Below are 18178 nucleotides of genomic sequence, written 5' to 3' on the forward strand. Positions count from 1 at the left end.
GCTACAGCTCCGATTAGACCCCTAGCCTGGGAACTTCCATATGCCATGGGTGCAGCCCTCAAAAAGACAAAAGACAATTAATAAAAAAAGAAAAAAAAAAAAAAAAGGTATTTCTTATTCTTGAGTTAAACAGACTAAAGTAGCAACAGGTCATAATAGGACAATAAATATCCTGCCTTTTAAATCAGGCACATTCAGAAATAATCACCAATGACCAGAAAATGTTTCTGTGGAAAGTGGGAGGAAGGAGTATCTTATAAAGATTTCTTCTTGAAATCAAACAAATGAGATCTCAGGGTTAATTATTGACACATGAAAATTGTACAGTGATTTCCTCAGTAATAAAATGTTTTATAGGGAGTTCCCGTCATGGCGCAGTGGTTAACGAATCTGACTAGGAACCATGAGGTTGCGGGTTCGGTCCCTGCCCTTGCTCAGTGGGTTAACGATCCGGCGTTGCCGTGAGCTGTGGTGTAGGTTGCAGACGCGGCTCGGATCCCGAGTTGTTGTGGCTCTGGTGTAGGCCGGTGGCTACAGCTCCGATTCGACCCCTAGCCTGGGAACCTCCATATGCTGCGGGAGCGGCCCAAGAAATAGGAACAACAACAACAACAACAACAACAACAAAAGACAAAAAAAAAATGTTTTATAATAGTATCCCTTTAATTCAAGAGTTATTTATGGGTGGTTTTTAATCATCATTTTTTGTTTGTTTATCCTTTTATTTCAAATTTCTACTTGTATTGCATTTTGGCCAAGTAATAAGTAACCTACCTGATTTTCTACTGTGGAAAATTTTACTTACTAAAAGCTTGCTCAAATGGTATGCAGAGCTTTAGAAAGTAAAGTTGAATACTACCAACCCTTTGATGGAGTGTAGAAACTAAGAGAAAACCCTACTTCCCCAACAAACACAGTTTTCTAAACATGTTATGGAGTAACTCCAAAGCTGTGTCCTCCACCAAGCTGCCTATGCTTCACTTATCTTTATATTCTCAACCTCTAGCTCAATGAGTAACAGGTATTCAATGAATACATTTTTTTTGGTCACACCTATGGCACGTGGAAGTTTCAGGGCCAGGGATCGAACCTAAGCCACTGTGGTGACAATGCCGATCCCTAACCCGTTGCACCACAGGAGAAGTCCAATAAATTTTTTTTTCTTGCTTTTTAGGGCTCCACCTGTGGCATATATAAGTTCCCAGGCTAGGGGTTGAAGACTGTAGCTGCCAGCCTACACCACAGCCACAGCCACAGCAACGTGGAATCCGAGCCACGTCTTTGACCTACACCACAGCTCAGGGCAATGCTGGATCCCCAAACCACTGAGCGAGGCCAGGGATTGAACCTGCATCCTCATGGATATTAGTCGGATTCGCTGCTGCTGTGCCACAATACAAACTCTATAAATTACTGATCGATGAGAAAATAAGCTATCACAAAATTACATAGGACTCAAAATTATTTTTCCATTTAAAAAAAATTAAGAGCATTAGGTAAAATATTTTGTTCTAGGTTGGAAACTTTAAAAGGAGTTAAACTGTCACTAGATTTTACATCCTCTAATTCCCAGTGCCAATCCGCCACACCAACTTTACCAAGACTAAAGGTAATCTTGAAGACTGGAAGAAACCTGGAAATAGTTTCTCTCTCTCTTCATCAAACTCCTAGTACATGTCATTTCCTTCTCTCTCATGGCATCACCAATTGTGTCATGGTATTATGTGGACATCTCTCTCTCTTACTAGGCTCTGAGTGATTACAGGGCAAGGAGTCTTGCATTTCTTTACATTCTCCTCTCAGCACTTCATACAGTTTTCTTCTTCTCATTGCCACTTATCTCATTCATGCTAAATCAATTAACCAATGAATGACCATGTGTTCTATCTACTCTGTAGAAGCAACGCTGACTAGTTATGCTGCAAGCCCCACGGGAAGTCCCATGTGCCCTACTCTGTATCCTTAAACAATACCCTTAAGAGGCTGAAAGCAAATTTAAATGATCATGAATAGTCTTGAACTGAAAGAAATAAACAAGGTCCAAAATGTCAGTTAAACAAAAGGAGATTGTGAGAAGGATGGAGCAGTCCAGCTGGGGCTGGAAGACAATGGAAACTCCTTTCCTATGACTCGCTCAGCTTTCAGATTAGGCTAGTTCCTTGTTCTAGTCTCCAAAATCTCAGCATGCCCCCAAATTCCACTGATTCCAGGTTTTGGTGAAATAGAGAGAAACCAATGCTTAATCCATTAAAACTATGACAATCATGTAAGAGTCCAATGATTATAAATTTGAACACCAATACAGGAAATATAATTGGGAGAAATTAATAGTCTACTCTTTATTATTCCTTTTTGCCAACCACCAAGAGCATCCCAGAAAGGGGGTAAAAAAAAAACTTACTTTGAGCAGCCAAGTGAGAACTGAGTCACGATATGGAACAAATTTATTCTTGCTTTTGCCAGCACCCTGATCCGCTAGGGCTGAGATAACCAGACCGAGGGTTGTGAGGGACCTGCATGGTGCAACAAACCATAATAATCGTAAAAACCTGAGCATATCAAATGTCACATTTTAGCACAAGATTGACTATCCAGATGCCTTTGTACCCACATGAGAACAGCACTGCTGTCAGCATTTTGCTGCTCAGGTTAAAAAAAAAAACATACAGTCTAAAAAAAAAAAAATAATAACAGTCTAAAAGCTGATATCCCTCTAATACTATTATAAGTTATAAAATTGATTTGTTTTTTTGTTTTTGTTAAAAAAAAAAAAAAGTACGCTACAAACCATGAGGTCAGGATAATGACACAAACACCACTTATCTTTAAGAAAGGAGGTCACAGACATAATACAATTAAATAAAACATAGCACAAAAAAAGGCCAGACCCTTCACATAAATATATGATAGCACCGTGTCTGAATAATGGTGTTCTATGACCCCAAGTTGGTTACTCCTGACTCCTTGCTGTGTTCTCCTGGGAACCACAAGGACAGAAAAGATTCCTGCCCACAAGGAGCTAACAATTTAGCTTAAGGTAAGAAAATACAATCATATAAAGAATGTGGTGCACAAAATATTACTTTATAAAGCCCAAGCTTCCTTGAATAAATAAGCACCACAGCGGTCATAAAGAGAAAGCTTGGGAGCTCCCACTGTGGCTCAGCAGGTTACGAACCTGACTAGTATCCATGAGGATTTGGGTTTGATCTCTGGCCTCACTCAGTGGGTTAAGGATCCAGCATTACCATGAGCTGTGGTGTAAGTCGAAGATACAGCTCAGATTCCACATTGCTGTGGTTGTGGTATAGGCTGGCAGCTGCAGCTCAGATTAGCCTGGGAACTTCCATATGCTGTAAATGTGGCCCTAAAAAGCATTTAAAAATGAGAGAGAGAGAAAGAGAGAGGGAAAGCTCAATGTGGTTAGTATACATGTTGTTTGTTCAGACAGTGACACCCACACCAAGATCCACAGCTGGCCTCTGATAGTCCGATTATCTTTGCTCTTTTCCATAGCTGAGACTAGTGGCTCTCAACTGGAGGGTGACCGTGTCCCCGCAGGCAGCAGCTGGCACTGTCTGGTGATATTTGGGTTGTCACAACTCAGGGTCAGGGAGAGAAGTGGCAGGTCCTGCCACTATCTAGTGGGTAGAGGTCAGGGATGCCACTCAACATCCTACAGTGCATAGGACCACTCCCTGGGACAAAGAATTCCCTAGCCCCAAACCTCAATAGGGCTGCATTTAAGAAACCTTTGACTTGACCAAGTCTCTGCTCCTCAGTCAGACCGAGCAGACATCGCAACAAAACATAAAATGGGCTTGGGCCCTTAAAGATAGATATATGAAAAAAAATTCTAAACTATTTATTCTATATAGCCTCAGTTGTTCCAGAATCCTACTCTTTGGCATGTGAAGTTCTTGGGCCAGGGATGGAACCTGTGCCTCAGCAGCGACACGAGGCAGGACAGTAACAACGCTGGATCCTTAACTCTCTGGGCCAAAAGAGAACTCCGAAGAATCCTATTCTTTTAATAACTAAAGACATTTCCCCATCTGGCCATAAAGTCAATAAAACCACAGAGGCAGCTTCTGGCAAACATACTTGTTGATGTTGCTGCCCTCCTTCAGCCTGTCACCTGCCGCTCCTGTTTTCGTGGCTCGCTCGCTGCCAGCTAAGTCAACCAAGCTCAGCTTGCCCACTTTCTCTCCAGATGTCTAGGAAGCAAACAGACAAATGCCAACAAAAAGTTAAAGAATACAGCAAGTGATATATCCCCATCGAATGAGTTTGTTATCTACATTCTTTATTTAAAAAGCATATACTGTTACTTTAAAAGTAGTGTGTGCTGTTACAAACTAAGAAAAGTGTAAGAAAACTATTCAGTTCAGTAGCAGATACACACAAAATGACACACAACTACCAATCCAGACAGAAAATTATCTCAGAAAAATGGTGCTCCCCCAAAATGGTACATCCCGAAGGGAACTCAAAATTTTCATAGAGAAGGAGTTCCCGTCATGGCTCAGCAGAAACTAATCTGACTAGCATCTATGAGAATGCAGGTTCAATCCCCGGCCTCACTCAGTGGGTTAAGGATCCGGTGTTGCCATGAACTGTGGTGTAGGTCGCAAACATGGCTCGGATCTGGCATTGCTGTGGCTGTGGTGTAGGCCAGCAGCTACAGCTCCAATTCGACCCCCAGCCTGGGAACCTACATATGCCACGGGTGCAGACCTAAAAAAAGAAAAAAAATTTTCATAGAGACGTAAACAAAATGCTATTTATAAGGTATTGATTTTAATATATCAAACCATGCTTTAAATTTCACATTTATTTACCAATAATCCTGAGGGAAAACATTTGCATTTCTTACCATATAAAAAAATCTTGACTTTTATACGACAGAAGGATCCCTCAAAAACCCAATGCTTTCTAAAATTTTTCACATTATTCATGATTCCCTTGTTTCATAATTTCAGACATTAAATTTACATACTTTTCTAATTAAGATATCATATACACTGACATTTTCTTTTACCAAAAATGTTCTATTATTAAATCACACACATAACATATACTTCAGCAGCAATATAAGAAATGCAGGAAAGCAATGCCTTAATCTATAGACTGGGTTATTTTTTTAAAAACTTTCCTTTAAAATATACATTTGTATTTATTTCCAGACATAAACACAGTGCTAACAAAAGGACATTCAGCCTCCCAAGTCAAAAGTACTTTTGGTTTAAAAAAAGCTGGTATGTTTTTTGTTTTATGCTGAAAAGGAAACAGAAAACAAAGGACTTTTTGTTATACTAATTTTGCTATGATGGTAAAAGAAGAAAAATACGCTTTCAGCAAATGAAAATCTTGCCAAAATATAGTGCTTTGCCAGGGTGATCATTTTAGCTTTTGGTATCTGAAATTGATTCACTAGAGGATAGTAATAAAACAAGCAAAAATTCACATAAAAAGTAAGAGGGAAAACACAAACGTATGAGTCAACACAGAAGTTTTCACAAGCACAAACATCTCTGGCTCTGTTTACGCTTCATAAGCTTCAAGAACAAATGCTCAAAAACTGCTTCTACAAATCTAGCACTCTTCTAGTCCAAGTTCCCCAACACAACTTATTTCCCTTTTTTTTTCTTTTTTGGCCGCACCTGCGGCATATGGAAGTTCCCAGGCTAGGGGTTGAGCCACAGCCACTGTAGAAGCAACACCAAGTAGATATATTGTGAGCCACACGGGAAGTCCACAACTTATTTCTTCTAATACTGAGCTACAGAAGGTAATACTTCAAAAGAAACTCCTCTAAATCAGCTAGAATATTATGAGCTTACACAGTTTTGACTTTAAAGCTCAAAAAAAATGCCGTGGCCGAGACTGTGGGCCATCAGTTTGTACAACTTCTGTTCCAACTTCCCTTAACTGAAGAGTTAAAAGTTACATCTTTCAGACTCTTTTGCAGCAAGGTTCAGAAAGTGACTTAGGTTCTGTCAATCAGTTATATTTGGTTAAGATTTAGAAAGCAGACACAAAGTGGAGGTCATCCCTCTAGCCCATTTTGGCTTTTTCCTGCTGGGAAGCAGGAGCATGGATATAGGATTTTTCCTAAAAGAGTGTCCCAGCTCACATTCTCCAACTTCCAGGGCTCTAAGAGACAGCCTCACTGAATTCCTATGTCCTGGATCACAGCTCTGGAGTGTATCTGGAACTCACAGCTTGGAGGGCGGCCTAGAGATAGGACCATTCTCGCTGGAGGAGATCTGTGCTGTTCTGGAGGGTATTCCTAGAGAATTAGTCTAGAAGCCACTCCTCAAAAGGTATTTCAACAACTTTGTAATCATCCAGTTCCCTCCATCAAGTCTCTTTCTGTTTATCTAGAGTGGCTTCTGTTTCTTATCCTGAGTCCTAACTAATACACATGTCTGGCTAAGACTTTAAGTCATCTGACACCTGAAGGGAGTAAGGTAAACAAATGATCCACTCTAGAAACTTAAAAAAAAAAAAAAAAAAAAAGGCTCACATATCTGAATACCTACCCCAGACTTCACATCATATAAAGTGTGTGTGAGGGTGATCTTAAAGACTGCGTGAGACCGGCTGCTCTCCTCGTTCATGTTGGTTGCAGCCACAGTACGGGATTTGTTACCCTCCGACATCAATGACTCGATATCCTAAGTAGAAATAAGGCACAGACACACATTTAGTTACCCAATAAACATTAAAACTCTGCTATACTATGAAATGCATTCCAAGTTTCACTACTTAGTCAACCACATTTGGAGCTGACATTCTGTTCTTCAATGAACATCAAGCCCCATAGAGTACCACAGCCATACTCTCTCTGAAAATGCCAATAAAATATGTTGTTTGCTGTAAATGTAGACTAAAGTGGCAGCTCTGACCAAGTTAGAAAAGTTTAGAAGCTACATGTTGAGCCACACAAGATGGACAAATACACCATGCCAATGCTCATCTAATTTAGAAACTTGAAAAAAAAACTTAGTTTCTTTACTTACAGCAATAGAAACAAGAGAAGTTAATTATTAGATCAAATTAGATTATATGAATAAACAGCAAAAAAAGATAATAATAATAATAATTTTCAACCCCTTCATGCAGGAATAGCATTATATAACCACACTGGTATATATCTTATCAGACCTGTTTTTAAAAAATGAGAACACCAAGAGACTAATTTTACGCACAGATGTATTACTTCATTGCCATTATAGCTAAAAAGCAGAGAGCATGATACACTTGAAAGATCAAGGGCTCTTCGTCGTTTTCAATGTAAAAAGCTCTAAAGTAGTTACTTAAGCAATCTTAAATTTAGTTTTATAAATAACAATAGAGCTATAACATCATCTACCTTACAAGGATTTTACTGAGGAAAAAGAAAAATACACTTGTGAGAGAGGCTACCAGTTGCTTCCTTTCATCCCGTCTCCTCTTCTTTCTAGTAAATGACTTCATATTTTTTTTAATTGAAGTATAAATGATTTACAATATTGTGTTAGTTTCAGGTGTATAGCAAAGTGATTCAAATATGTGTGTGTGTAGTGACTCAGATTATATATATGTATATATGTGTATATATATAAGTATATGTGTGTGTGTATATATATTCCTTTTCAGATTCTTTTCCCTTATAGGTTATTACAAAATACTGAGTATAGTTCCCTGAGCTATATAGTAGGTCCTTGTTGGTTATCTATTTTGCAAATAGGTATATGTACATGTTAATTCCAAACTGCTGATTTATCCCTCCCCAGCTTTCCCCTTTGGTAAAGTTTGTTTTCTATATCTGCGGATCAATTTCTGTTTTGTATACAAGTTCATTTTTATCTTTTTTTTTTTTTTAAGATTCCACATATAAACAATATCATATATTTGTCTGACTGGCTTACTTCACTTGGTATGATAATCTCTAGGTCCATGCATGTTGCTGCAAATGGCATTATTTCATTCTTTTTTAGGGCTAATAGTCCAGGTGTGCGTGTGTGTACATGCGCACACATGAGCACATATGCACACACCATCTTCTTGATCCATTCCTCTGCTGATGGACATTCAGGCTGCTTCCCTATCTTTGCTATTGTGAATAGTGCTGCTATGAACATTAGGTTGCCTGTATCTTTTTGAATTAGAGTTTTTGTCTTTTCCAGATATATGGCTAGGGGTGGGATTTGCCAGATCATGTAGTAACTCTATCTTCAGTTTTTTAAGGAACCTCCATACTGCTCTCCATAGTGCCTCCACCAATTTACATTCCCACCAACAGTGTAGTAGGGAAAGGACCCCATCTTCAGTTGAGCACACTGCAGCTGAACTAAGACTACATTTCCCTGATACACTTGCAACTCAGTCAGTCCATTTAACTAAGTTTTAGCAAATGAGACAAAAAGTCATCTGGGAAGCCACATAAACAGAGTAGTCACACTACCAGATCTTGGTCCTGAGCCCATCCTGAACTATGAGAATAAGGGCATTACTACAGAGCTGGCTCTATGTGGGGAGCTGGGAGGAATCTAGCTCCTAAGAGCACCTTTGGACTCACCATGCTAGACCTCTCACCATTCATTCACTTGTCTGATATACTACAACAAGCACCTACTACAAGAAAGATACATTTTAAGATACTGAGTATAAATAATGAACAAAACAGATAATAATTCATATTCCAAAGAACTTATTTTTTTGTTGTTGTTGTTAAATGCAGCCAACTGCATTTAACAACATATATTGCATATGTTGCAAAACACTGAAAATCCAAGATTCTATTTTGCTATATAAATGAAAAATAGTAACATTTAGGGACAAATTCAATGTGATAAATAAAAAGCCTCAAAGTAAAAATATTGCAAAAAGAGGTATAAGTTGGCACCAGAAAGCAAAAAACAACAGGAAAAATTCACAATTTTCTAGCTCCTTTCCAAATCCATTTTTGATCCATTAAATCTTAGAATTCTGACATGTTACGTAAAAACTTTTTTCCTATTTAGCCTGCTTCTATTCATTGGTTCTGAATTACCTAAACATTCCTTGGTTTTTAATCTGTTACCTGTGCATAAATTCTTTATTGAGCCTTTTAATTTTTTAACAAAATGTCTTTTAATTCTTTCCAATCTCTCTGAACTTTCAAAAAACCTCTCCACTGTTGCATAAAAAAGCTCTAAAATAATCATTATTAAAATAACAATACCTAAAATGATATGATAACCTGGAGTTTTCTAAGACTTTTCTTTCACATGCATTATCTCTTCTGACCTCTTCCAGGAAGCCTTCCTGGGTACCACTCTCCTTGGACACCTACATATCCACTTAAGTTAGATACTCCTCCTCCAAACTACCACAAATCCTGAACATGCACCTCTCACTACACTTAAAAGCATATTGTTTTATGGAGTTTCTGCTGTGGCTCAGAGACAATGAACCTGACTAATATCTATGAGGATGTGGGTTTGATCCCTGGCTTTGCTCAGTGGGTTAAGAATCCAGCATTGCCATTAGCTGTGGTGTAGATGCCAGATGTAGCTTGGATCCTGCATTGCTGTGGCTGTGGTTGGCAGGTGCAGCTCTGATTCAACCCCTAGCCTGGGAACTTCCATATACCACAAGTGCGGCCCTAAAAAGCAAAAAAAAAAAAAAAAAAAAAAAAAGCCTATTGTTTTATAATACTTTTATAACATCTGTAAACATCCTGAGGGAATGGACCATCTCATTCATTTTTTTTTTTTCTTTACCACTCAGCAAGCACAATGTCTGGGGTATGATAGGTGTTCAATAAATGTTTACTAAACAAAGTAACTAATGTTTACTGAACAAAGTATCATTGCTCAAATGATAGAATTTGATTAATAAAAAAGGAACTAAAGAAGCTACCTCAAAAGATAAAGACAACCAAACAATTTCCATTCTAAAAATGAGGACAAAGACGCTTGGTGAGACAGAGTAAATGATCCACAGTCATACAGGAGTTGTATGAGAGGACTGTCACCAGATAACATTCCCTGACTCATAATTCACTGCATATTACATCACAGCTCACCCCACCCCCTTTCCCCAGAGAGGAAAGTCTAAAGGATTCACACTAAGCAGAACTGTGAAGTCTGAAAACAAAGAGAAGTAATAACTAAAGCCAATGAGTGACCGTCTCAAATCAGAAACAGGCTTTAAATTCCAACTATTCAACTCATATATTTTATTTCATTAAATCAACAAAATCATAAGCAGTATCATTATTTTATGCACTATTGGGGAACTAAAAAATGTTGCCATTTATCATTTTAAGATATAACTGTAAGGAATATGACAATTTTAGAGCCCATAAAGTATGGGAAAAATGTGTCTCACAAGAGATGAATAGGTACGCCTTGCAATTATGTAAACCTTCTCTCAAAATTAAACTGACCTAATAGCCATAGATAGCTTTTTAATAAAGCTTTCTACAAACAGTGACTTGTTTAAGTGATGCCATCATAAATTTTTTTAATTTCAAAAAAAGATCACAAATTCAACAATCAAAAATTTTACTACAGTGAATTTTAATAGTTTACATAAAAGATGCTGTTACCTTGTAGCTTGTGACAGCCAGTTTAGAAAGTCCATCGACATAGGGTCCCAACACACTGTGCTCTCTGACTTTTAACGTTTGACGGCTTCTGCTCATTAAAAACAAAAGAAACGGTTTTTAAACAGTAACCTGTTTTTAAAAGAACTCAACAACTAAAAACAGATTCTGAATTCAACAAAGATCCCAAATAAATAAAACTAACAGACTTGATCCCAGAAGAATTTAAACCAAAATTTAAAATCTTGACTGGTAAGAAAAACTTCACAACATGGTAAAATATCACACCACTGAAAAGGGTAACCGTGGGATGTCTACCACCACAAAGAATGCAGAGTCGAAGAAATACAAACAGTCTACTTGTCAGATCACAGAATGTGGTACAAAGAGCAGAAACTCAATAAAGGTTCAACTGTGCAAAGAGGAAAACTACAGACCAATCTCAGTCATGAATAAAGATAAACAAAAATGGACAGACAAAAATAAAGACAACAGACTAAATCTAACGGTAATTTAGAAACCTAACATCAGGCTGTCCCAGGGCCGCTAGGTTGTTTTAACACTGAAGAAAAGATTCATGCCCTTTACCACAGTGACAGACTAAAGAAGAAAAAAAAAAAACACAATCATTTAAAAAAAAATTAAAATGAATGAAAAAAATTCAATAAATAAATAGTCATTCATGATTAAAAATAAATAAACCTCTTACAAACAAGGAACTAATAAAACCAGTAAAGGGCACTTGCCAAAAACCTAGAAGCATGTAGTGTATTTAATGATCTCAACCAAAAAACTATTAAGAATATTGTTGATGACTGATTCTATCTCAAAAAAGCTCTTCAAAAATATAAACATTACAGGAGTTCCCATTGTGGCTCAGTGGTAATGATCCTGACTAGTATCCATGAGGACGCAGATTCGATCCCTGGCCTTGATCAGTGGGTCAAGGATCCAGCATTGCTGTGAGCTGTGGTGCAGGTTGCAGACATGGCTTGGATCTGGCATGCCATGGTTGTGGTATAAGTCAGCAGCTATAGCTCCAATATGGCCCCTAACCTGGGAACTTCCATATGCCATAGGTGCGGCCCTAAAAAGACAAAAATAAAAAATAAATAACAAAAAAATAAACATAACAATTCTAAAAAGAGAATATTTATCGATGGTGAGATTACAAGTCATTCTTGCTTTATGCAACGTGTTATCTTCTAATGATTTAGAATCTTACAGCACCCTAGGATCAACCACTGAAAACTTTACTTACTACTATAAAACTGTATATGAAGTAGGTAAGTAATATTCAACTTAGTTCTGATCTCTGGATATATTCTACTCTTTTTGCCTTCTGTTTTTCCCTTTATCTTACAGTTAGTGTATACTGCACTATCTCTTAACTAAAACATAATTACATTACTACATATAGTAGATGGTGAACTAATAAAATAGCTAGGTTTTCCCAAATACTCTTTCACTGAAAAGGGATCACCTTCAGAATTTTTAATCCATTCACTTCAGCTCTTCAGAAACACTATAAAATCCTCAAACTTTCATGGAGGAGACAACGACAGCTTAAGTTTATTGAGCACTTAGTCTGCCCCAGTAAATGGTCTAAGACCTCTGGTGTATCATCCTGGTATACCTCACAAGAGCCCTCTGAGATATTATGGAATGTTAGCATCCTCTGTTTTTAAATGAGGTCTAGAAACCATAAGGAACTTGCTTACTGGGTAACAAGTAGAAGACTTGGATCCACAACTACTAAACTATACATAAGACAAACAAAAAATTACTAAAGACTACTCGCAAATTGTAGATAGTAAAGTTCAAGCTATCTACACAAGCACCATGGAATACAAAACATGAGAATGAAGTCAGCTAAGAATTTCCGGCAAGAGTAGGCCTGGAATCTCAAAGAAAGAGATGCTTAGTGAGGTGAACATACAAGAAAAAGTATTCAAGGCAGAGCCAGAGAAAGTACCACGCGCAGCACAATATTTAGCAAGATGTGGGTACCAAGGCCACATCCTTCCTACCTCTGGGCTCCTGTTCAGCCACACTGGACAGTTGGGGCACTTTCCAAACAACTGGTGTCTCTATACCTCCATGCCTTGGCACGGGCTGTTCTCTCTGCCTGAATCACCTAACTTCCCAGAGGACAACCTCCTACTCTGCAACAAATTCATCAAGCACCCTCTGCGAATCTTCCCTTTTCTGGGCAAAGACAGTCATTCCCTCTTCTCTCTCACCTATTTTGTAGAAGACTCCTTCATAACTTAAAAGCATTGCTGCATTGATTCATAACTATTTCTTTCCAAAACTCCCACTCTGTCCACACTTCTTCCATGATGGCATGGTGCCTGGCATAGTGATCACTTGATAAACATTAAGTAAAGTTGTGTATAGAAACACTAAACGCCAATCCAATCTCATACTGGGAGGCCTGCAGATCATTATCTTTGCTAAAGAGAACAGATGCTGGTGAGGAGTTAGAAGGTTCATTTTTCCATTTTTCCCTTGATTGCATGTCATTGTCACTTACTGACTCTAAGACCATTTTTATTTGGTCATCTTCATCATCCAAACATAACCACATGTCCCGTCACTGCCCTCTGCACTTTCTATAAGCCTCAGCTCTTTCTGTAAGCCTCAGCTCATGTGACTCTTTGACTTTCCAACTACTGTTCTTATACCGTAAGCCATAGGCTGTGGTTATTATCTGTTTCCTTCTCTCTATTGTTGCACTTCCTTAAAATCTGAACTCAGAACTCTGTGCAATGCACAAATTTCCTCAGATCGCTCTTCCTCATTAGCTTCAGTTATGACTTCAGCATGAGGACAGCATTTTCGAAGGCTTTCGAATATCTTTGAGTTACTTCTCTTTCAAAATCTGTGCCATAAAATGGGACTCCGTTTCCCCTCTGAGAACCATTAAAATTAACTGTTTTGTAGTCCAGATTTCATTATTTCTCATTATGCTTATCCTTTACTTCATAGCCTGCAAACTGATGAGTTCCATTTAAAACTTTTTGGTTTAAAACAAACAAAACACCCTGCTTAATTAAGGATGCCAGTGATCCTGATCCTAAGTAACTTAACTATCAGGACATAATTTTTGTGGCTTTGGATATTATCTGAGAGAGGCAGTATGACCCAAACACCTGCTGTTCAACCATGCTTCCTGCTCCATCTCAGCCCAGAACCAGCTGCAAGAAGCCATTTAATGTAACTAAAAACCAATCTCAAAGACAATAACTAGATAAATAACTCTACTAAAGTTCAACAGAAAACATTTCACTTTAACCAATTTATCAAGTCTGTCTGAGTTCACAGTACCACAGCATTAAAGTCTCAAAGTCATTTACCCTTTGGGATCAAGAAGGTCTCTAACTTTTTCATTATAAATTTCCATATAGGACACTTCTACTTTAAAACTCTGCTCTTCATTTTCCTCTTTCTGGGTTCGTTCAAAAAGTCCACTGCAAAGTCTTGGGATTAATCCAGGTTGGTCAGCTGTGCCCATCATGGTGTAAGATTTTCCAGATCCTAAAAAAATGGAAATCATGGTTATTACTGTCTCCCTGAGAAGTTTAAATATATAACCCTCTTTCCATTGCTCATAATAAAACCCTGGCACTTAACAAAATGCCCCAAATAAGGAATATACCAGATATAATGATGACGCTAGTAAGTACAGAAGCTTTCCTATTGCACATACAAAAGTCAAAAGCACACATCTTTTAGGGAGAAAACAAAAACCCTCTTTGACCTTTACACTTTAAAAAATTAACTAAAATTGTGAGGTCTGAATAGTTTTCTAAAATTGAACTGGAAAGATCCATATGATGAACACTCTGTGCCTGCTCCCAACCACTAATCACAGCACCAAAAAACATATGCTATCCCTACAGGCCCCAGAGCAAATTAACTTACTACCACGACCCTTTGGCAACAGTGTAGAAATCAGAGTCATCTTTTACTGCAACATTATTTTCTCCAATATACCAAAAATACATATTCATTACAGAAAATTTAGAACACACAGAGAAAACAGAAAGGAAAAAATTAAATCACTCATCATCCTAACTTAGGTACAATTCTTTCTCCTTTTTGTGATTTTATAAACATCCTTTTAATCACACAAATTGCTGCTTTTGTCACTTAACAATTTATACTACCGTAATACCTAAAACTAACACACCCCTTTTAAGGTACAAGGCCTTTTCTAAGAGTTGGACACATGTTCACTCACTCTGACAACCGTACAGAAGGTCTATAATTATCAGTGTCTCTAGAGGTGTAAGGTTCACAGCTGCCCAGGGGCAAGGGCTGGGCTGGAGATGAGCTGAATGGGCTCAGAGTCTACACTTAAAACCACTACACATACTGTCTCTTGAAAGTATCAAGCATTTTCCCACAAAGGACAGTTTTCAACTGGACAGGCTATATGATATACATACCCTTATAAAAGTGACCCCCTTCACTTTAAACAGATTTCTTTCCTATTGACCCAAGAGGTACACAAGTCAAAACACTTCTTATCAGTCATAGCTGGTAAGATGCTAGCAATAGGTATTCCTTTTGGTATTTTCCTTGTTAGGGTCCTTAAAGCTTAAAGAAACATATTATTTAACAATTACCAGTCTGTCCATAGGCAAAAATACATGCATTGTAGCCCTCAAACGCATTCTGAAGGATATTCTCCCCAAGGCACTTGAAAACATCTTCTTGACCTGAAAAAGACAGAAAAAGGGTGTTTTCAGCCAAAACTACATGTGATTTAAAAAAAAAAAAACAAACCCTCAAAAAAGCACTTTTTTCAGCTTATTTATCTACCAAACAAGATAGATAAATCTTTTTTTTTTTTTTTCTTTTGTCTTTTGTTGTTGTTGCTATTTCTTGGGCTGCTCCCGCGGCATATGGAGGTTCCCAGGCTAGGGGTTGAATCGGAGCTGTAGCCGCCAGCCTACACCACAGCTCACGGCAACGCCGGATCCTTAACCCACTGAGCAAGGCCAGGGACCGAACCCGCAACCTCATGGTTCCTAGTCGGATTCGTTAACCACTGCGCCACGACGGGAACTCCAAGATAGATAAATCTTGACAAAAAGATTAACCTTGACAAAAGCTTCCAAAGGCTTAGGTCTTTCAAGTCATTTCTAGTTAGCACATGACAGAAAACGAACAAGTTCCTGATAATATGAACCTGAATTAATAAACACTAGCCCAAAAAAGACTAATGAACTGAAAATTTTATAAACAATGATTATAAGTATCTGAAATGTATACTTGGGACCTAGGTGGCCCTAATTTCAACTATAAATTACCTAAATTCAACTCAGCCAATGCTTTATTTAGTGCAAGTTCAAAATGATAATATTTAATTACAGGGTCTACAATATCTACCAGTTAGGAGAGAGAGGAAGGTCTGGGACATTTCTTCTAACTTTCAATTACAGATACAGCTAGTAGGGTCAAATTCCCCTCCAGAGGCTAATTTAAATATGCTAATAATCAAATATGACCTTGACAAGTTGTCCAACCTCTTTGAGTCATGAATATAATATGAAAGAACTGGATGCTGTTATGTTTGTTATATTTTGAATGCTATAAATAGCATTCCATTATGCCTCACTTCCTAGTGAATTTACCAGATTAGTTCACCATCACCACACTTCCCATACTGAAGCGATCCTTAAAAGTCATCACTGGACTGGCTAGCCCCAGTTAACCTTAACTTTTTCAAATGGCTATAGTACTATTTCTCATGAGAAAAGCCAATACCATCTGACACTCAATATTGAAGAGATTGCTTAAAAAGAGGTGTTGTAAGAAGTTAGGGATAAAGGAGGTAAAAGACTGCCCTAGCTTCCTAAACCTGTAGTGAAAAGAGTCATGAGACAGTCGTCATCGAAGAGAATAAAAGAATGGAATTCCAGAGCAAATGGAGAGAGAAGATGGCACTCCTCTCCATTAAAGAGAGAAAAGGAACACTGAAAGCCTGATTTATTCAAAATCAGGAGAGGGGCTTGGATTAAACTCAAGGTTTCCTTTCCTCCTTAGCCAGCGTTCTTCTTTCATTACAAACAAGCTGCCTCTCCAGACCACATCACAGATATTGGAGGGAATCCATGTGGCTGCTGCGTGCTGTGGCCCCATGTAAGGCCCAGGGATGCATGTGAGCAAGACAACCTCAACTGTGTGCATATCATCTTATACCAACAGCAGTACACCAGGAATCCCCCATTTCCCAATCAACGTAAAAACTCTAATAGCAAAGACTGGAGGAAGTTCTCTATGCAGTTTCTAAAATTACACAAAATAATACTATTATAGAAAAAATATTAAAACACCTTTCTGTATTATTAGTAGTTAATAAGATGCTGTACACTTACTTGCGTATTTTTCTCTGACTGATTCATCCATGGACCAGAAACAATGATCATATGCAAACACCTGTTGAAAAGTAAAAATAATAATGTCTGTATTAAGAACAAAATCTTAACATACTTGTAATTTTATAGCAATGTCATAACACTGATAACATTGTTCATAATGGTGAAATGAAAACAACTTACTGTCTTACAAGGGATGTTAGTTATTTATGGTGCAGTCTTACAATAGATAAGTAAGCACCCCAGAAATGATATAGATATTTCACATGGAAAACTCTTCACAATGTCAAGTGAAAAAAGAGGAGGTTACACAAAGCAATATGTATAATATGATATGGCTATTACACACACGGTTACGTAGATAAAGTTTATTAGTGCCTAAGATTAGTAACATCTGTTTTCTTCTTTCTCCTTTTAGATATTCTCTATATTTTTTTCTCATCAGATAAAGACAAAGATTTTTTTAAGTAAAATGTAAAGATGATTACTACAGCATGCTGGAAAAGCAGTTTCTTTAAGTAAATTATAACATACACATGGTCAATACTGTAAAGCTTCAAGAGCACAGGAGACTGATGAGAAAATATCAATACATTAATGTAAAAGTTATGAAAGTCTGGACCATGATTCCCTACTTGTTCAAAAATCTATACATAAAAAGTAGGAAGACAAAGTTCCCATCCTAGTTCAGTGGAAATGAATCTAATATTCATGAGGGCTCATGTTCGATCTCTGGCCTTGCTCAGTAGGTTAAGGATCCAGTGTTGCTGTGAGCTATGGTGTAGGTAGCAGGCATGGCTTAGATCTGGCATTGCTGTGGCTATGGCGTAGGCCGGTGGCTACAGCTCTGATTTGACTCCTGGCCCGGGAATTTTCACATGCTGTGGGTGCGGCCCTAAAAAGACACACACACCCAAAAAAGTAGGAAGACTATGCACTAGAAATATTGGAAATATTGGCAGTACCTAGTGCTACGTAGTGGAATACCATAAATTATTTGTTTTGATTTTTATGTTCACTACTTTCTAAAATACACTGTTTTCTTTTATAATCCTTTAAAAGTCTTTTTTACTATGATATTTTAAATTTTTTGGATTTCATGTTTTATAATTCAGTCTCTTTAAGGATTTTAAGCGTAATTGTTTTTAAATTCATTTCGGTTGGCACTTTGGAAGTTTGCTGCGTCCCTTCCTCATGACAGTTTTCCTCC

General features: G+C 37.8%; 1 protein-coding gene across 7 annotated transcripts in view; it reads right to left on the bottom strand.

The window, feature by feature from the left end:
* Window positions 1–18178, bottom strand: part of KIF13B (kinesin family member 13B) — a 201901-nt gene that overhangs the window by 115153 nt on the left and 68570 nt on the right. For all 7 annotated transcript variants that reach the window (XR_014828434.1, XM_084997781.1, XM_084997778.1 and 4 more), the window contains 7 exons: window positions 16969–17029; window positions 15214–15306; window positions 13939–14119; window positions 10583–10670; window positions 6546–6680; window positions 4105–4217; window positions 2402–2513 (listed from right to left, as the gene is read on the bottom strand). Coding sequence is in view for 6 of the 7 variants with exons in the window: in XM_084997776.1 (XP_084853902.1) it covers window positions 2402–2513; window positions 4105–4217; window positions 6546–6680; window positions 10583–10670; window positions 13939–14119; window positions 15214–15306; window positions 16969–17029 (783 nt within the window). In the remaining variant the exon portion in view is untranslated. The remainder of the gene's footprint in view (window positions 1–2401; window positions 2514–4104; window positions 4218–6545; window positions 6681–10582; window positions 10671–13938; window positions 14120–15213; window positions 15307–16968; window positions 17030–18178) is intronic.

The sequence above is a fragment of the Sus scrofa genome, chromosome 14, assembly GCF_054392235.1.
Source record: "Sus scrofa isolate SSC_HxYL_T2T_F1_AM1 chromosome 14, Sscrofa_HxYL_maternal_Yorkshire_Landrace_v2.0, whole genome shotgun sequence".
NCBI lineage: Eukaryota > Metazoa > Chordata > Mammalia > Artiodactyla > Suidae > Sus > Sus scrofa.